Source organism: Convolutriloba macropyga, chromosome 3 (genome assembly GCF_964194025.1).
Source record: "Convolutriloba macropyga chromosome 3, txConMacr16.3, whole genome shotgun sequence".
In the NCBI taxonomy this organism is placed as follows: domain Eukaryota; kingdom Metazoa; phylum Xenacoelomorpha; order Acoela; family Convolutidae; genus Convolutriloba; species Convolutriloba macropyga.
The window spans coordinates 24,039,208-24,057,198 of NC_134470.1; the positions used below are offsets into that span (position 1 = coordinate 24,039,208).

At 37.5% G+C, this 17,991-nt stretch overlaps 1 protein-coding gene across 1 annotated transcript in view; it reads left to right on the forward strand.

The window, feature by feature from the left end:
* The first annotated feature begins 620 nt into the window (after positions 1-620).
* Positions 621-17,991, forward strand: part of LOC142336087 (APOBEC1 complementation factor-like) — a 63,248-nt gene continuing 45,877 nt past the window's right edge. The window contains exons 1-3 of the mRNA XM_075384610.1: positions 621-1,322; positions 9,369-9,534; positions 11,051-11,618. Coding sequence (XP_075240725.1) covers positions 1,271-1,322; positions 9,369-9,534; positions 11,051-11,618 — 786 coding nt within the window. The 5' untranslated portion in view covers positions 621-1,270. The remainder of the gene's footprint in view (positions 1,323-9,368; positions 9,535-11,050; positions 11,619-17,991) is intronic.

Below are 17,991 nucleotides of genomic sequence, written 5' to 3' on the forward strand. Positions count from 1 at the left end.
TCTTGCCATGTAACATGGCAAGATCTTGGCACGATTTTCCATGTTTTATCATGTTTCTTGTCATGGCTATCAAGTTTCGTTTCACTGGGAATGGACGTGGTCGTGGTGGTGGCGGCGGTAAGGGGGACTGACGGGTATCTAGAGTGTGGGCAATTTTGTAAGCTGGGTGACTACAATGGGAAAGACTCCGAAAGAATACAAAAATGCTAAGGGTTAGATCTTTCTAAGCAACTCATAGCTTATCAATTTCGTCTCTTCTCTCTTCATCAAACGCCACTTTTTGTTGATTTTTAACGTTTTAATACTATCAAGTGTGACCGGTTAACTAAAATCTAGCGCACCAAAAAATTTTACATTAATCCGTAATGATCAGAAATCCAATTTTTAAATGCCCAGTACTGATTTACATTTAGTGCTCAGTGCGTGTTTTAAATTGTTCTCGAAAAAACCCGAGCATTGTTAAAGTGAAAAATTAAAGTTTGCTTTCCTGATAACGTATGATGATTTTTAAGTTCAGAATATTGTCTGCAGTAATTGCAGAAATCATCACTCGTTCACGTGTTTGTTCAGACCCTCAAGTGACGCATTGGTGACTTGTTCTCTTTTCCCGCTCATTGAACATGATTTCATTTCTGCATCATAAATCGAGTAGATATCCTGCGTGTTAGTGAGTGAGTAAGTTCCATCTCTCTGATTGAGATTAAACAAAATTGAGCTTCGAGATTTGTTACATACTCTACATTGTAAGCAAAAAGAGTGAGCTTAATTGATAACAAAAAACTATAGCGTACAAACTCGTTGTGATTCGGGTTTACCGCAGTTTTTACTTCAAACATCATAGAACTCCTATACAACATCAAAAGCTGCAAAACTGTTGTACTATTCGAAAACTCTTTGAGAGTATTATCGTGCTGTGAGATTAAAGCTCAATTGATTTCCGAAGCTTAAATTTGAACTGAGATCTGCTCGATTACCTGTACACTCGATTGGTCACTTATTGCTATCTCTTTCGTTGATTGACCCAGCTTTCGCGTGGAAAAAAAAACGCAAGTGGCTGACGGATTGAACGACTGGTAATTAATCATCAGCGGTAAGAAAACAGATTAAAGAAGAGTTAAAGTGGTCACACGCATCAACGATCGACTCTTGCAACCTGTAATTGAGATTGTCAATTGAAAAACGTTTGAGTTACAGCCTATCCTATCTGAGTTTTGATCTTTTTGCTCATAAACCAATCACAGAATCAACCTGATTTTAAGTTGAACCACAGATGACCATTCAAGGGAGTGCAGCCTTTGGAGACAGCCCAGCGCTCGATGAAGGTAAGACGGATTTGTTTGGCCGCCCTCCCGCGTCTCCACCCCTGCACCCATTGTAAATCATGAGTCTAAGCCTAGCACGAAGATGTCACTTTGGTTGGTGATCATGAAAGTTAAACCGTTGAAATTAATCGTTGAAAATTGTAAACGCACAAAATGTTTGAAGTCAACTTTAGGCAAGTTACTGTTGACTGTTTCCTTTGATTTTTATAGCAATCGACGCTCAACCATGAGAAAGCTAGAATCTTTTCCGTTTGTTACCCCCCCCCTCCCCCCTCCCGACTTAGTGGGTGCATATTATTGGCGCGAACAATCACAGGTGCCATATTTTTATATATTGATTTGCTACACTCACTAACAAAGGTAGAAAATCAATTAGCAAAACTATACTGAACGTCAAAAGAAAATTAAAACACGCACGTGAAAATTTTATACTGAACGGCAAAAAATAATTTAGCACCCCCTATTTTCACGTAGTGGAAATTCAATTTTTGAGGCAAAATTAATCCAACTAAAAATCATTTTGAAAGCAATTTTTACACCATTCATCACCTACACTAGTCCTCTCGCCTGCCTATGAAATTTGGATAAAACGCAACGTTCACTTACCGGAAATCCCAATGTGATATTGATGAACTTCGTTTAATTTTCACGGTAAAAAGAAAGTTGTCGCAAGATCTCAATTTGATCGCATCTTTTCTCTCTCTCTCTCTCTCTCTCAATCTTAGTCATGGTTGAATAAAACTGAAAACATATCACATCTTTTGGAAACTTTTAAGTCTTTTCCATTATAGCCCCCGTGAAATCTAAGCCCTCGATTATGGTACACCATGATTGGGACGAGCTATAGGTTATCTAGCCACTAAGCTGGGAGGGGGCTATAATGGGATAGAACTCAACTTTCGCTTTACTTTGAAACTTTTGGAGTTTTCATTGGCACATATGGTAAAGTAACTTTGCGTTTCATATGAATTGCATAGGTAGGCGAGAGAACTAGTCAAGGGGATCAATGGTTAAAAAAATGTTTTCAATGTTTGACTATAAGTTGGAGCAATATTGCCTCAAGAATTGAATTTTCACATCGTAAAAATAGGGGGCGCTAACTTACCTTTGCCGTTCAGTATATAGTTTTGCCAGTTATTCGTAAAAAGCAGGAAATTGAGTTCCCCGTTAAATCTGTTCAACTAGGTAAAAAAATTCGTTAATTCACACCTCAAAAATTGGTTTCAAATTGTGTAGGCATGATCCTGTTTTAACAGATTTCACATAGAGCCCAATTTAGAGTTTTTTAAAGGAAAAACTTGAAACTGGATTTTTATCGTAAGTAGATTTGCCATTTGTCTTGATTGGAGAAATATCAAATTTATTTAATTTTGCAGTTGATTTATGTAGGACTGAAGCAAAAAAATCAAAAACTTTCTGAAAATGCTGTTCAAGAAAAAGCAACTTGCAGTTTATTTTGCTGTTTGAATGTTTAATTTTGCTAACGAGTGTATGTAATGGCACGTGCTCTGACACTGGAGGTGTCAAACCGTACTGGGGTTGGCGCAATTGGAAAATATGGAAAACATAATTGCTCTAAAATCAAGAGAAATCTGAAGCAAACTCACGGAAAATTTATTAATTGCTCTCAAACGAAGTTTGTAGTAATTATATTAGTGCTGTCGGTATTTTTTATGCGATTTTTCGTTTGACCGACTTTTCGTCTGACGCTTTTGACTTTTCGTCCTCAAAAATGGAATAAACAGGTAACGCCCAGCGTGCATTAAGTGCTCTTTGTGGCTTTCAGCTCTGCTTCAGCTCAAACTGTTTTAGAGACTTAAACTGATACTTAAACTTATGGTGTGAAGGGCGTTTCTTCGAGGTTGAATACCCGCTGTTGGATACCCTCGCTGTTGACCCCCCTTCAACCCACTATTGCCCGCCCTCCGCGCTGTTGCCCTCCACTCCATTGGTGACCATCGCCCCCTCCCTCCCTCTCCATCATTCCCTCGATGCACCCCCCCCCCCCCCCCCCCCCCCCGTGGCTACGTTCGAACAACCGATCGCTAAAAACACGCAATTTTGTAACAATTTTCATAAATTTTTCACGCTTTTCAAAAATTTTTTGTAATTTTTGAGTTCATTCAGCCTATGTGTTGCAAAATCTTCTCTACGGTTTCATACTAGGTTAATGCATAGTTTCTAGTGGTAATGGAATGGTTGCAACATTTTAACATCACGAATTTTAATATTTTCTTGACAAAACGTGCGAATGTTTTCAATTTTTTGATATTTACTTTTCATTATTCACGTCTTTCCAGACACAGGGGTCTGAAAACGTTCTTAATGGCTTGACAAGAAGTTACTGAAATAAAATTTATTTGCCATGGAATAGCTTTCAATTTTTTAATATGACAAGTTTTAGCGATTTTTATAAATGAAACTTGCATTTTTACACGGTTTTGAAAATATTTTGGCAGTTTTTAGATTTTTCCCAGCCTCAAGAGCCACATAAGCTCCTCTAAAATTAGATAATAGGTTGCTGTATATGTTCTAGATGTAATGGAATGTTTTTCAAGACTTAAACATCACGATTTTTAGCATTTTTTGACAAAACTTGCAATTTTTTTGATATCTATTGTCGTTATTCAAGTTTCTCCGGACCCAGAGGCCAGGAAACTTCCTTAAAATTTGATAAAAATTAACTGAAAAAATTTTATTGACCATGGAATGGTCTTTTTAATATCACAAAATTTGGATCTTTTCCGTTTGTGCCCCCCCCCAGCTTAGTGGGTGCATATTTGCAACCCCCAGACGCACGTGCAATATTTTTACATAGTGATTTACTATGTAAGGACACGTGCTCTGTCACTGGGGGGAGCATAACGTACTGGGGGGGCACAAACGGAAAAGATCCCAAAATTTTCAATATCACAAATTTCAGTATCTTTTTGATAAAAATTGCTATTTTTTTCAAGTTTTTCGAAAAAATTGACGGTTTTTAGGCTTCTCCAGCCTCTCGAGCCAAGGAACTTCCTCTAGGTTTTGAGAATAGCCTAGTCTCTAATTGTAGTGAAATGTTTTTCAAGATTTCAAAACCACGAATTTTAGCAGTGTTTTTTTTTACAAAACTTGCAATTTTTTTCAATTTTTTTGACATTTATTGTCATTATTAAGGTTTTTCAGCCTCATTGAAAATCTCCTATAGGGTGTGATAATAGGTTACTCGGAAATGTGCTTTGGCCATGGATTAGTTTTCAACTTTTTTGATCACAAATTTTGCAATTCTTTTTTTCAAATTTTTTGGATTTTTTTCTGTCATTGTTTAGGATTCTCTAGCCCCAAGAGACACATAACCTCCTCTAGAGTTTGTTTATAGGTTACTGCATATGTTTTACAAGTAATGGAATGTTTTTCAGCATTGTAAAATCAGCAGTTTTCAAAAAAATTCTGCAACTTTTTCAAGTTTTTTAAATCTTTTTGAATTGTTTATCATTTTTTCCGCCACCAGGGTCCTAGGTTTGATGGTAAGCTTTCCAAGATTTGATGGTAAGCTTTCGCGTAGTTTCTGGAGTTAATGGAATGGTTAACAATACTTTAAAGACTCTAGCTTTAGCAGATTTTTTACAAATTTTCGGAAAATTATTATCTTGTTTCAAGTTTATGGGTTATGAGCCAGTGAAACTATTTAAAGCTTGAAATAAGGATGCTGGATAGTCTCTCGAGACAATGAAATTGTTTTGAAGATTTTAATATCAGGAATTTTAGCAAGATTTTGATAAAATTTGCAATTTTCAAAATTTTTGATTCTTTTTGTCCTTTTCTGAGTTTAGCAATCGTTACTGGCCAATGCAGCTTTTCAAGTCTTGCATAGGGGTTACCTGGCATAACTCCAGAGACAAAAATTAGTCTTGAACATTTTCTGTGCCAAATCTGGAACCTTTTCTTTTAGATTTTCCAATATTTTGCAAACTTTTTAAAACGTCAGTTTTTTATTTGATTTATTTACTAACAAGGCTAGAAAAGTAAAAGTGGCAGAGTCGAATCAAGCTGAAGCTAGCCTGACTAGACCGTGGCTGGCGACCGACGAAGCCAAACGCTCGCCGGTTGTTTGAGAGCAATTCGCCTGACGTATATTTAAAAACAATTTAAAAGTTACTATTGAAAGTAAAAAGTAACATATACCATGATTAATTGTTAAACGGCATAATTTTGATGGGCATTTTGCGTAATTTTGCTATTTTTGTTTTCCTCAAATTTAACATGGATCAACTGAAAATCAATGGAATTTTATATGCTCTAAATTTCAGAAAGATGAGGAAAGTATACTGAGGTCTAAAGACGGAAAGTATACATATAAAGTCTAGCCCCCAAGCATGTAATTAATACCATAATGGGGGCAATAACTTCGATGGGGAGCTATAATAGGAAAGACCCGAATATTGAACGGCAAAAGTATTTTAGCAGCGGTAAGTAAGTATACTGCAAAAGTAAGTACACTGCCGGCAAACCCGAATTTTCAAGTGAAAATTCAATTTTTGAGGCAATTTTATTCCAACCTGAAATCACATTTTCAAAACAATTATTACACCGTTGATCCCCTACACATGTCTTCGTGCCTACCTATGAAAGTCAATTAAGCGCAACTTTCACTTAGTAGAAATCCTGAGAAGGTTATTAAGGTTCATCCAAGTTTCACAGGAAAAAGTAAGTTTTCACAAGATCATAATTGGTTCACACCTTTTCTCTGGCAAAGGAGAACTTAGCCATAGTTGACAAATACGTTGCGATTTCTAGTACGTGAAAGTTGATTCACATCGGGACTTCTGGTACCTTACTATTTCGTTCTTTTCATCTGAATTTCATAAGTGGTACAGACCACTAGCCTAGTATCAATGGTGTAACAATTTTTTTCGAAAATTGATAAGATTGAGCAAAATTTCGTCAAAAATTGAAATTTTGCTTCGTAAAACTGAGGTATCAACTTACTTCGCCTCTCTCTCTCTCTTTGCCATTACCCATTATAGCTCCCCCCCCCCCCCCCCCGCGCTTAGTGGTCAGATTACCTAAAGCCCCCCACCCAATAATGGTTATTATACCATAATGGGGGCTATAATGGGAAGGAACCCTTATTTCTTAGGTTCAGCATATTTTTAACTGCTCTCAAACGAAGTTTGTAGCAGTTATTGCAAACGTGTTGGTCTTGTTTATGCAAATTTTTTTGTTTCACCGTTTCTGCATTTTTCTTCTGGAACATTCTTTGATTTCTCAAGTGACAATTTCACGCTTTCGTTCCTCATTTTTGAGTGATCTCTATTGCTCTCTCCGAAATAAAGCCTGTTGCTAAAATAAAATTGATTGCAGCATGGAAACAAGAGGGGTCTGATAGCCGAGTGGGCAGTGCCTCTGGTGAGAAATTGGGAGGTCAATGGCCCGAAGACCGGTGTAGTTAACTATTTTTGCACCCATAAAGAAAAATTGGGTCTTTCCCATTATGGCCCGCATGAACTTATAGCCCCCTTATGGTATAATTACCATTATTGGGGGACATAGGTTATGTGACCACTAAGCTGGGGGGCTATAATGGGAAAGACACGAAAAATTATCTAGGCTACACCCCTTGAATTCAAGTGTTCCACCTGTCGTTCGAGATCGATTCTTCCAACATTAATTGGTTTGTTTCTACTTGAGTTTTTTTTAGACATTAAACCAACATGCAACCAATTTTTGAACAATACACTATTGATCTACTACAAGAACCCCTTGCCTACCTATGAAAGTGAGATGCCACACACAAATAAATTACCAGAGACCCCCTTGTGTAACTAATGAACTCCATCGAGCTGTTTTTAAATAGCCGCGAAGCGATAGCGGCTACTATTGGGGACATCGTAGTTTTTAATAGCCGCCCTCATCTTCTCAGCCGGCTATTATAGCGCTCCTAATTTTTTTTAATAGCCGCACAGCCATAGCTGGGGCTATTATTGGCCTTCTCTTGGTTTTTTATTTCGTCGTCATGATTTTTGTTACGAACATATGACGTCACAGCCACTTTTTGTTCATTCGCTCATGCAATTTCAACTGAATTGCATGTGTGACGTCATTTTTCGCTCTTAATGGAGCGAGTTTTTTTGTTCATTCGCGTGATTAAACTTTTGGTCTCACTTGACTTACCTCTCTCAAAAATGACTTCCTCACTTTAAAATTGACTTTTTTTACTTTAATTCAAAGAGATAAAGTCAAATGGATGTGTGTCACTCTAAATGAAGGTTATTTGAGATCAGCTAATAGAGGCGGCAATAACTTATACAAGTTTTTAATCAAAATATAACAGATCAGCCTTCAATGAAAAGACGAAGTTTTTTGGTCTATCTTTTTTACTGTTTTTTTAGACTGCCGATCTACGAATCTATTGCGGCTATTTTCTGGCAGCTATGTTTTTACTTCGTCAAACTTTTTTTCGCTTTACCCATTTTGCCGCTTTTTCGACATTTTGCGTGAAATCTTTTTGACTTCTCTAGGCTAGTTTATTTCTTTTCTCATTCTACTAAAAGTGATTTTGAACATCAGTTGCTCAGCAAAGCAATTCAAAATGAACAGAGTCAGTATAAAAAATTGAAGTCAGAAATAGAAACGGGATAAACCCATAAAGCCCAATTTTAAACGCCCGCTATTTGAACTTCGTTCCTGTAAGTCTTAGTCACCATCTCTTATGCTTATTGGTATTAATAGTAGCCCCTATAGCCTCTCTCTAAGAAACAGAAGTATGTTCAACTACGAAATGCCATCAAAAATAAATTGGACTTGAAAAATGTTTTTGTACAAAAATTTTTTTTTTTCAATATCTTCTTTTTTGCTTATTGGAATCAAGGGCGGCTATTTTCCGGCAATCTGTGGGTATGTTTTTAATGAGCTCCTACTAGTTGTTCGAGAGCAATTCCTCCGATGTTTAGTCGGTTATGTTTTTAATTCGTCGTCTCCATCGACGATTCTTACGACCTGACTTCTTGGAATTGACTTTTAGTGACTTCTACTACTTTTCAGTTAAATTTATGTACATGACGTCATTTGTTCTGCTTTTAGGTCAATTGCGTGAACTACCTCACTAAAAATTGACTTCGGAAATCATTTAATGAACTTTAAATTTTATTAATATTCACTAGTTGGAGATCAAAAGTGTGCACCCAAGTAGGGCCAAACGTAAGTTCTTGAGTAAAGAGTCTTGAGTTTTTGATTTAGAATAATATATTGAAAAAGATCTATTAGAACTTTCGCCTTATTGAGCGCAGTGTCTCATAAAAATGACAGTCCGAATCTAACACAAAAAGTCTAGCGGTCTGTTAAAGGACTGGTGGTCAATCTTTCTATCTTAGTTCTTTAGTTGCTTCAGTTCCATGGAAAGCCACAAGCGTCTTTTGCGGCTATTTTCCGGCATCCTGCCGGTTATGTTTGTACAGCATGTCTCCTTGTATTACGGAAAACCTGTCCTTCAAGTTTTGTCTCCTTTTATTAATACCAACTATTGGTGGTTTCTCAAGCGAGACTTTCCTCCCGCCTCATTTTATATTTATATCCAATGGGAGCACGACCTGTTAAACTTGAAATGATTGTGCTTGCTTTCTTTTAACTATGTTTTAATTTGGACTTTTCCCCGAAAGCCATCTATCGTTTAACTGTCGAGCTTTTAACTGTCGAGCTTTTCTAGCGCATCTTAGATTGGTGGATAACAACTATATTGGGCCTTAACTACCAAATGCTTGAATATCTATCTGATGCCGTCAAAATTAAAAAATGAGAACAATTCTTGAAATTAAGGGTGCATAAAGATGGCATCCAAATTTCCCTGCTTCATTTTTTCTGAGAAACTTGACATAATTTGAAATATTGGGCGTTATCTAGGCATATTATCGGCTTTATTAAGTGTATTTTGACATAGTGAGATATAAATTGTCAAGGCTAGCACCTTTTGTTGACTTGATTTGTCAATTGTGCTTTGGTACTAAATTAAGGAAATGGGATACAAATCGTACTTAAAAAATGGAAATGGGTTTGATATAAATATTTCAGTATCATCCGCGTCGGCTTCAGGCAGTGTGATTGGTGGCGGGGGTCTAGGTGGGGCAGGGGGTGGTGCCCCAATGGGAGGGTTCTGTGGTGCGTTCAATGCAGCCAACCTGAAGGCACTCACTGACAGAACAGGATACACTCTCTTGCAGCAGAACGGACAGCGCAAGTACGTCTTCATCACTGTATTGAAAACACTTCGTTAAGAGAGAATTGAACTCACTTTGTAACGCTTGAATGGTAAACTAACATACAAAAAGATGTGACTTTCCATTATAGTTACCAGCAAAATTATAGCCCCCGAACTGTATTTACGGTAATGGTGGGGTTACATTCCATTCTTTTTAAGGGGGTGTGCGGCGAAAGACCAAAAAAACTGAACTCTCAATGCTTGACTGTCAAATGGAATATGCAGTCAAACATGGATGAGCTTTTACGTATATAAACAGGATTGGTATAGAGACAACATCAAAAGTCTACCAATTATGTAATAAGTTCGCATTTTCTTGATGAATCAGTAGTCTCCGAAGCAATGCTATAATAACGAGCCACATAATGTGCTTATCCACGAAATCTGATTTTGCAAGTGGGGAACCAAAAATCACTTGAATCTGTGAATGATTTTATAATAAGGCTCCGTATATCAAACTTCCTAGATTCCATGAGCCATGATACTGATTGTATTTGTCGCATTCTTCGTTCAAGTTTGGATTTCTAATAGCCGCTGATTTCTAATACCCACTGAGGGGCGCATAACGTACTGGGGGGCGCAAACGGAAAAGATCCGACTTCTGTTTTAGAACGTTGACTTCTGTTTTCGAACATTTCACTTTAAAAGAAGCTTAGTTTGTATTGCATAGTAATTAAGAACTGAGTAATTTTGAGAATTTTTGATCCCACATAAGTCCTTAACTAGCCCTACTCCCAACTACCCCTCGCCACAACTAACCACCCCCCCCCCCCCCTCCCCCACACTACCTACCCACATTACACAAAAATCGTTTTTTTAAACTATGTTGCATTTTATTTTCTTTTTTCATATTTCTAAAATAGGCGGCGTTAGATCAGAGATTCTTGTTGCACGACTCTTCGAGTCCTTTCCGGGATTCTACTGGCTATGTTTTTAATTCGTCGTCTCCATCGATGATTTTTACTACCTGATTTCTTGGAATTGACTTTTTCAATGACTTCAGTGATTTCTACTGCTTTGCAGTTAAAATATGTGTGCGTGACGTAATTTCTGCTTTTAGGTCAATTGCGACTTATCTCGCCCAAAAAAATGACTTCTGAACTCACTTATAGAACTTTAAAATTTAGGAACATTTAACTAAAGAGCAATACTGTGCATGCAAGTAGTGCCAAACATATGTTCAAATTCTTGAGTATTAGTCTTGAGTTTTTGATTTCGAATATCAGTTTTGAAAAAGCTCTTCTAGGGATTTTTCCTTATAGACCGTATGTGTCATAAAATTGACAGTCCGTATCTAACCCAAAAAATCTAGTGGTCTCTTAAAGGACTGGTTGTCCATCTGTCTATCTTATATCTGTAGTTGTTTCAATTCATTGATGGCCACAAGCGTCTATCGCGGCTATTTTCCGGCAATCTGCCGGCTATGTTTATAACTTATTAACATAAACAACTGATGAAATTTTTCTGTGTGCTCTATTTTTACTTAACTTTGCAGGTATGGAGGCCCGCCTCCGAATTGGCAAGGTGCCCCACCCTCAAAGTGTGAGGTATTTGTGGGCAAAATTCCACGTGATCTGTACGAAGACGATTTGGTTCCGGTTCTTGAAAAGGCGGGCAAAATTTACGAGCTAAGACTTATGATGGATTTCTCTAACCATAACCGTGGCTACGCCTTTTGCACTTATACTCACAAAGATGAAGCTCTTGCCGCTGTTCGTATCTTGAACAACTACGAGATAAGACCGGGTCGCATGATAGGTGTTTGCATGAGCATTGACAATTGTCGCTTATTTGTTGGCGGAATCCCGAAAAACCGAACTCGAGAGGAGACGATGCATGAAATGTCTCAAATCACAGAGGGTGTAGTCGATTGCATTATGTATCCAAGTGCAGCTGATAAAACGAAGAATAGAGGATTCGCGTTCATAGAGTACGAGAGTCACAGGGCAGCTGCGATGGCAAGGCGAAAGTTAATTCCTGGGAAAATTCTACTGTGGGGACAACAGATTGCCGTAGACTGGGCAGAACCAGAGGCACAAGTTGATGATGAGGTCATGAAATCGGTATGGCGCTTTCTCAATTTAAAAATCAATTTAATAACTTGGTCAAACCCTACAAAAGATCGTTTCTTACAGGGGGTATAGAGCATAGAGGGACCCGTAAAGGACACCCGTAAAGGACCTGGAAAATGTCATGATCGCACGTTATTCTGTAATATGAGCGCATAAAAGATTGACCAGAGACCACTTAAGTCTGGCAGGGTCTAATCAGAGAGCAAATTCAGGAAATAGACAGATCATAAGTCACGCAAGTTTGCCACGAATCACAAGATTGCCACGAAAGTCCGAACTATGGCGACCCGAAAGTCTGATCACGGACCAAAATTTGACATAGTCTGATTAATTGCTCTCGAAGGAAGTTTGAAGCTTTTAATGTAAAAGTGTCTTTTCTGCGCAAAATTTTTGCTTTACCGTTTTTGAGTTTTTGTTCAAGGACATTCAGATCTATTCTGTTTCTGTCCCCCAGTGTTTTTATGCCCCCGAGTTACAAATTATATGCTGTTATATAACACGTTACTTTGTAAGAAAACAGCACGTGTGCCTGGGGGTCATAAAAGATTTATGCTCACAAGCTGGGGGGGGGGCAAACAGAATAGATCCGGACATTCTTTTGATTTATTTCACTTCACCAGTGACCTTTTCGCGCTTGACTTCTTGACTTTTGCGAGATCTGAGTTGGTCTTATTAATAGCCGCGAAGCTATAGCCGCTACTATTGGTGACATCATGGTTTTTACAATTCAAAGAATCTGCGCCAGAATTGGGAGCTGTCTTTTTTAAGATCTGTTCACACATTTTCTTGAATTTTGAAGTAAAATTGTAGTTGTGATTTTGGTCACGCCGAAAAGGGAAGTGGAGCAAAAAAGCGAGTGATTTTGCGGCGTGAAAGGTTTTCACTCTAATTTTAAAGTAGAGTGAGAAAAAGGTGGATAAACAAAAATTCGTTTTCTTGCTAGTGGTTTTTTGTTCACATGCGGCATTTTCGCTTTAGTTTTTACTGTCTTTCGATTTTTTAATAGAATTTTCTTCTAAATGGTTTTCCCAATCCAGTCATAGTTCATTCTATGTCTAGTTTTTTTTAGTCAATAAAAATTCTTTGAATTGTACGTCAGAACTTGTCCTGCTATGTTTTTTTTTTACTTCGTTGAACAAAAAAATTTTCACTTTACCTCATTTTGCCGCTTTTTCAACTTTTTGCGTGAAATCTTTTAAACTTCTCTAGGCTAGTTTCTCTCTTTTCTCATTCTGCTAAAAGTGATTTTGAGCATCAGTTGCTCAGTAAAGCAATTCAAAATGAACAGAGTTAGTATAAAAAATTGAAGTCAGAAATAGAAACGGGATAAACCCATGAAGCCCAAGTTTAGATGCCGGCTATTTGAACGTCGTTCCTTTTTCAAGCAGCTGAATTCAATTGGCGGCAATTTAATACTAAAAGTCAAATGAAAAGTGCGCCGAAACTGGTGCCATTTTTAACTTTAAATCTTAATAGTGGTGTATCTTAACCTCTAATGTGGTTATTTGAAGCTAACTATTGAATTTCTTAGTCCCATTTAGGCTCCCCTTCCCTCCACTCCCCTCCCCCTTCGACTGAAGCAGGCTGCAATTGATTAGAGCTCCCACTAGTCGTTCGAGAGCAATTCTTCCGACGTTTAGTCGGTTGTTAAAATTTTTGATCTTCGAAATTTTTTCCAGATTCAGTCATAGTCCGTTCCAGGTCTAGTTTTTTGTTAATAGCCGCAGAGCGATAGCTGGGGCTATTATTGGCCTTCTCTTGGTTTTTTTATTTCGTCGTCGCGATTTTTGTTACGACCATATGACATCAAAACTACTGCAAATCTGCTTTGGATTCATTCGATCATGCAATTTTAACAGCAGTGCGTGCTTGACGTCATTTTTCGCTCTTAGTGGAGCGAGGTTTTTGTTCATTTGCGTGATAAAATTTTTGGTCACACTTGACTTACCTCAATCACAAAAATGACTTCCTCCTTTTGAAATTAACTTTTTTACTTTAATTCAAAGAGATAAGGTCAAATGGGTGTGTGTCACTCTAACTGAAGTTTTTAGAGAGCAGTTTATAGAGGCAGCAAAAACTTGTACAAATGTTTAATCAAATTATAACATATCAGCCTTCAATAAAAAGACGAACTTTTATAGTCTTTTTTACTGTTTTTTTGAGACTGTAGATCTATGAAGCTATTTTCTGCCAATTTGACAGCTATGTTTTTTTCAATGAAAATTGTTTTTGAATTGTACGTCAGGACTTTTCTTGTGACCATTGACTTTTTAAATTTCAGTGACTTGTACTGCTTAGCAGTTGAATTTTGTGTGCGTGAATTTCATTTGCTCTGTTTTTAGGTCAATTGCGTGACCAAGCTCACTAAAAAATGCCTTTGGCAATCATTTAATGAACTTTATATTCTATGAACATTTCTAGTTAAAGATCAATAGTGTGCATCTAATTGTGCCCCAATTCTTGAGCATTATAGTCTTGAGTTTTTGATTTGGAATTATAAAAGTTCCCTTAGGGTTTTTTCCTTATAGAGCATAAAAATTTTATGAAAAATGACAGTCCAAATCTAACCCATAAAGTCTAGTGATCTATTGAAGGACTGGTTGAAAATCTGTCTATCTTATTAATTGCTCTGAAACGAAGTTTGTAGCAATCATATTAGTCCCTTTTCAAGCGATTTTTTGCTTTACCGATTTTTGTCTGACCCATTTCATTTTTTGCACTCAGAAAGGGATAAACAGTTAGCGTCCAGCGGGCACTATGTGCTCTTAGAGCCTTTCAGCCCATTAGCCTCCAAGTATGCGATTCACAGAAACAGTTTTGGAGATTTATACTTATCCTGTGAAGGGCGGTTCTTATTGGTTGAAGAACCCCATCCCCTGCTCTGACCCCCGTTGCACCCCCTCCCCCTCGTGGTTAGCTACTGACGGATCCAACCGCACGCCGGTCGTTTGAGAGCAATTCGCCCAATGTTAGTCGATTATGTTTTCTGTAGTTGTTTTAAGTCTTAGAATGCCACAGGCGTCTATCGCGACTATTTTCCGGCAATCTGCCGCTTATGTTTCAGTAATTAATAGCCGCTTTCATCTTCTCAGTCGTCTATTATAGCGCTCTCTTTTTTACTTGTCGAACAAAATGGTGTTTCGCTTTACCACATATTGCCGTCTTTTCGACATTTTGCGCGAAGTATTTTTGACTTCTGTAGGTTAGCTTTACTCATTTTGCTCAAAGTGTTGTTAAACAACAGTTGCTCAACAAAACAATTCAAAATAAAAGAATCAGTGCAAAAAATTGAAAACAAACAAACGGGATAAGCCCATCAATACAATTTTAGATGCTCGTTACTTAAACTTTGTTCTTATAAGTCTGTGTTACACCATCTCTAATGTTTGTTTATTGGTTATAATACTAGCCCCTGTATCTTTGCACTAAGAAACAGGAATATGTTCAACTACACAATGACATCAAAAAATTTCGCAATTTAGAATTTTTTTTGTACAAAAACTAATTTTTCATTGTTTTTCTTCCATTCTTTCAATTTCAATCAAGGTTTTTATAGGGTTTGTTTAAGTCTGCCGGTAAAGCCAAACGATTGTAAGATAGTTAATTACAAACCCCTTAATAGTTGAGTGATCATTGCTTCTATCTATCGCACCGCAGATCGCTGGTTTGAACCTAGTCTGTTTTTTCACCCTCAAAAGTTGCCTAAGCGATAGCTCCCTTTGAATAAAATTACTCCACCTGTCGCTCGAGAGTAATTTGTCCGACTTTAATGGGTTTATGTCTATAAATCAATGTTTATATGTCCATTGATGTACAATCACAGCATGATTATTTCCCATATGATTTATATTTTTGCTCTCAAACAAAATTTGTGCCAATTATATTTTGTTGTCTTTTTCAATCCAATTCTTTCTTTGAACGATTTTTCTTCTGACCATTTTTGCTTTTTGTCCTAAAAAACGGGGTAAACAGGCATCGCCTGGAATGCATTATTGTCTCTCAGTGCCTTTTGGATAAAAGACTCTGATTATGCGATTCACGGAAACTCTCTTTGAGAAAGAAATTTATGGTAGGAAGGTGGTGTTTAATCTTAGGAATTGGACCCCAAGTCACCCCCACCACTCCCTTGCCCACTGTCGAACTGGCGCATTAGACCAACCTCGTTCAGTCCTCCCAATCCAAACTCTCCTCCCCCGTTTGGCTCACCCTCCCCCCCCCCCCCCCCCTCGCCTCATTCCTTCTCGCGAGACACCATACGGCTCATACTTCCTCCCTTATGCGCGCTTGTTTTTATTCTAACATCCCGATACCCAAGCTGGCTACCACCAAAACAAGCCGATTGCCGTTCGTTCTGCCAATTAGTTTCCTTATTAATTGCTCTCAACTGAAGTTTGTAGCAATTTCTAATGCGATTTTTCGCTTGACCGATTTTTCGTCTGACGCATTTGACTTCGTCCACAAAAACGGGATAAACAGGTGGCGCCCAGAGGACATTAAATGCCCTTAGAGCTTTTCAGTTCTGTTTCAGCAGTTTCAACATTTTTGGAGACTAATACTTATTGTGTGAAGGGCGGTTCTTAGAGGTTGAAGACACCCCCGCTGTTGTCCCCCACTATTCACCCCCCACCGCGCTCTTGCCCCCCCTCACTCCCCATCAGTCCACCGGTGCCCCCCACCCCCACCCCGTGGCTGCGTTCGAACAACTGATCGCTGAAAACACGGAATTTTATACTAATTTCACAATTTTTTTCATCTTTTTGACAATTTTTGTCCTTTTTTGAGTTCTTTCAGCCCTAGGTGTCAATGAATTTCCTCTAGGGTTTTATAATAGGTTACTGCATACTTTTTTGTGCTAGGAGAATGGTTTCAAACTTTTAACATCACGAGTTTCTGCACTTTTTTGACAAATTGTGCAATTTTTTTTTCTGTTTGACATTTATTTTTCATTATTCTCGTCTTTCCAGACGCAGGGGCCAGAAAACGCCCTAATGGATTTGATAATAAATCACTGAAAAAATTTTATTTGCCATGGAATAGCTTTCATTTTTAATTGCTCTTGAACGAAGTTCATAGCAATTATTGTAAACGTTTGTGTCTTTTTTATGCAAATTTTTCGCTTGACAACTTCGTGCTTTTCTTCTGGAACATTTTTTTGACTTCTCAAATGACTTCCTTACAATTTCGTTCATCATTTTTGAGTGATCTCTATTGCTCTCTCCGAAGTGAAGCTTGTTGCTAATATATAATCGGTTGCAGTTTGGATACATAGTGACACATAGCGCAATTGTTAATGCGGCTGGATATGGATCGGGAGGTCAAGGGTTCGTATCCCTTTGAGGGAAAAATTTTTTGCACCCATAAAGAAAAATCAATTTACGGTACATAACTTGAATTAAATTGTCTCGCCTGTCGTTCAAAAGCAATTCTTCCGACATTTGTCGTTTTATGTTTTAGTATGACAACTTTTAGCAATTTTTTGATAAAACTTGCATTTTTTTCAACTTTTTTGAAAATTTTTTATCATTTTCTAGGTTTCTCCAGCCTCAAGAGCCACATAAACTCCTCTAGGGTTTGTGTATAAATTTCTGCATAGCTTCTGGATGTAATGGGATTTTTTTAGAGTTCATGGAATGGTTATCAATGTTTTAATGACTCCAGCTTTAGCAATATTTTGATAAAATACAATTTTTTTTCAATTTTACGGAAATTATCATGTTCCAAGTTTATGGATCTCTATGAGCCAGTGAAGCTAATTAAGGCTTGAAATAAGAATCCTGGGCATTCTCTTAATACAACAAATTGGTTTTGAAGATTTTAATATCTTGAATATTTGCAAAATTTTGTTAAAATTTGCTATTAATATAATTTTGTACTTTTCTGATTTTAACGATCAATACTGGCCAACGAAGCTGTTCAATTCTTGCAGATGGGTTACTTGATATAACTCCAGAAACAATAGATAGTTTTTATTTCTTTCACTGCAACATCTGGAAGCTTTTCTTTTGAATTTTGCAATATTCTGTGAGGTTTTTTGTAAATATCAATTTTTTATTTCATTTTTTTTTCTAACAAGGCTTGAAAACTAAAAGTTGCGAGGTAGAATTAAACTAAAGCTAGCGTCATTATACCATTGCTAGCTACTGACAAAGCCATCCGGTCGCAAGTCGTTTGAGAGCAATTCGCCCGACGTTAGTCGGTTATGTTTTCTATTGCTCTCACGTTTTTTCACCGGAAGTACTATTTAATCATGCGGCGTTTTGAACTAATAGTTAAAATCAGTAAAATTCCGGTGTGAACAAATTTTTACTGAGCGAGAGATTTTTTGTTCATGCGCTGCGTTGAGTAAACGACTTCTCGACTTTGA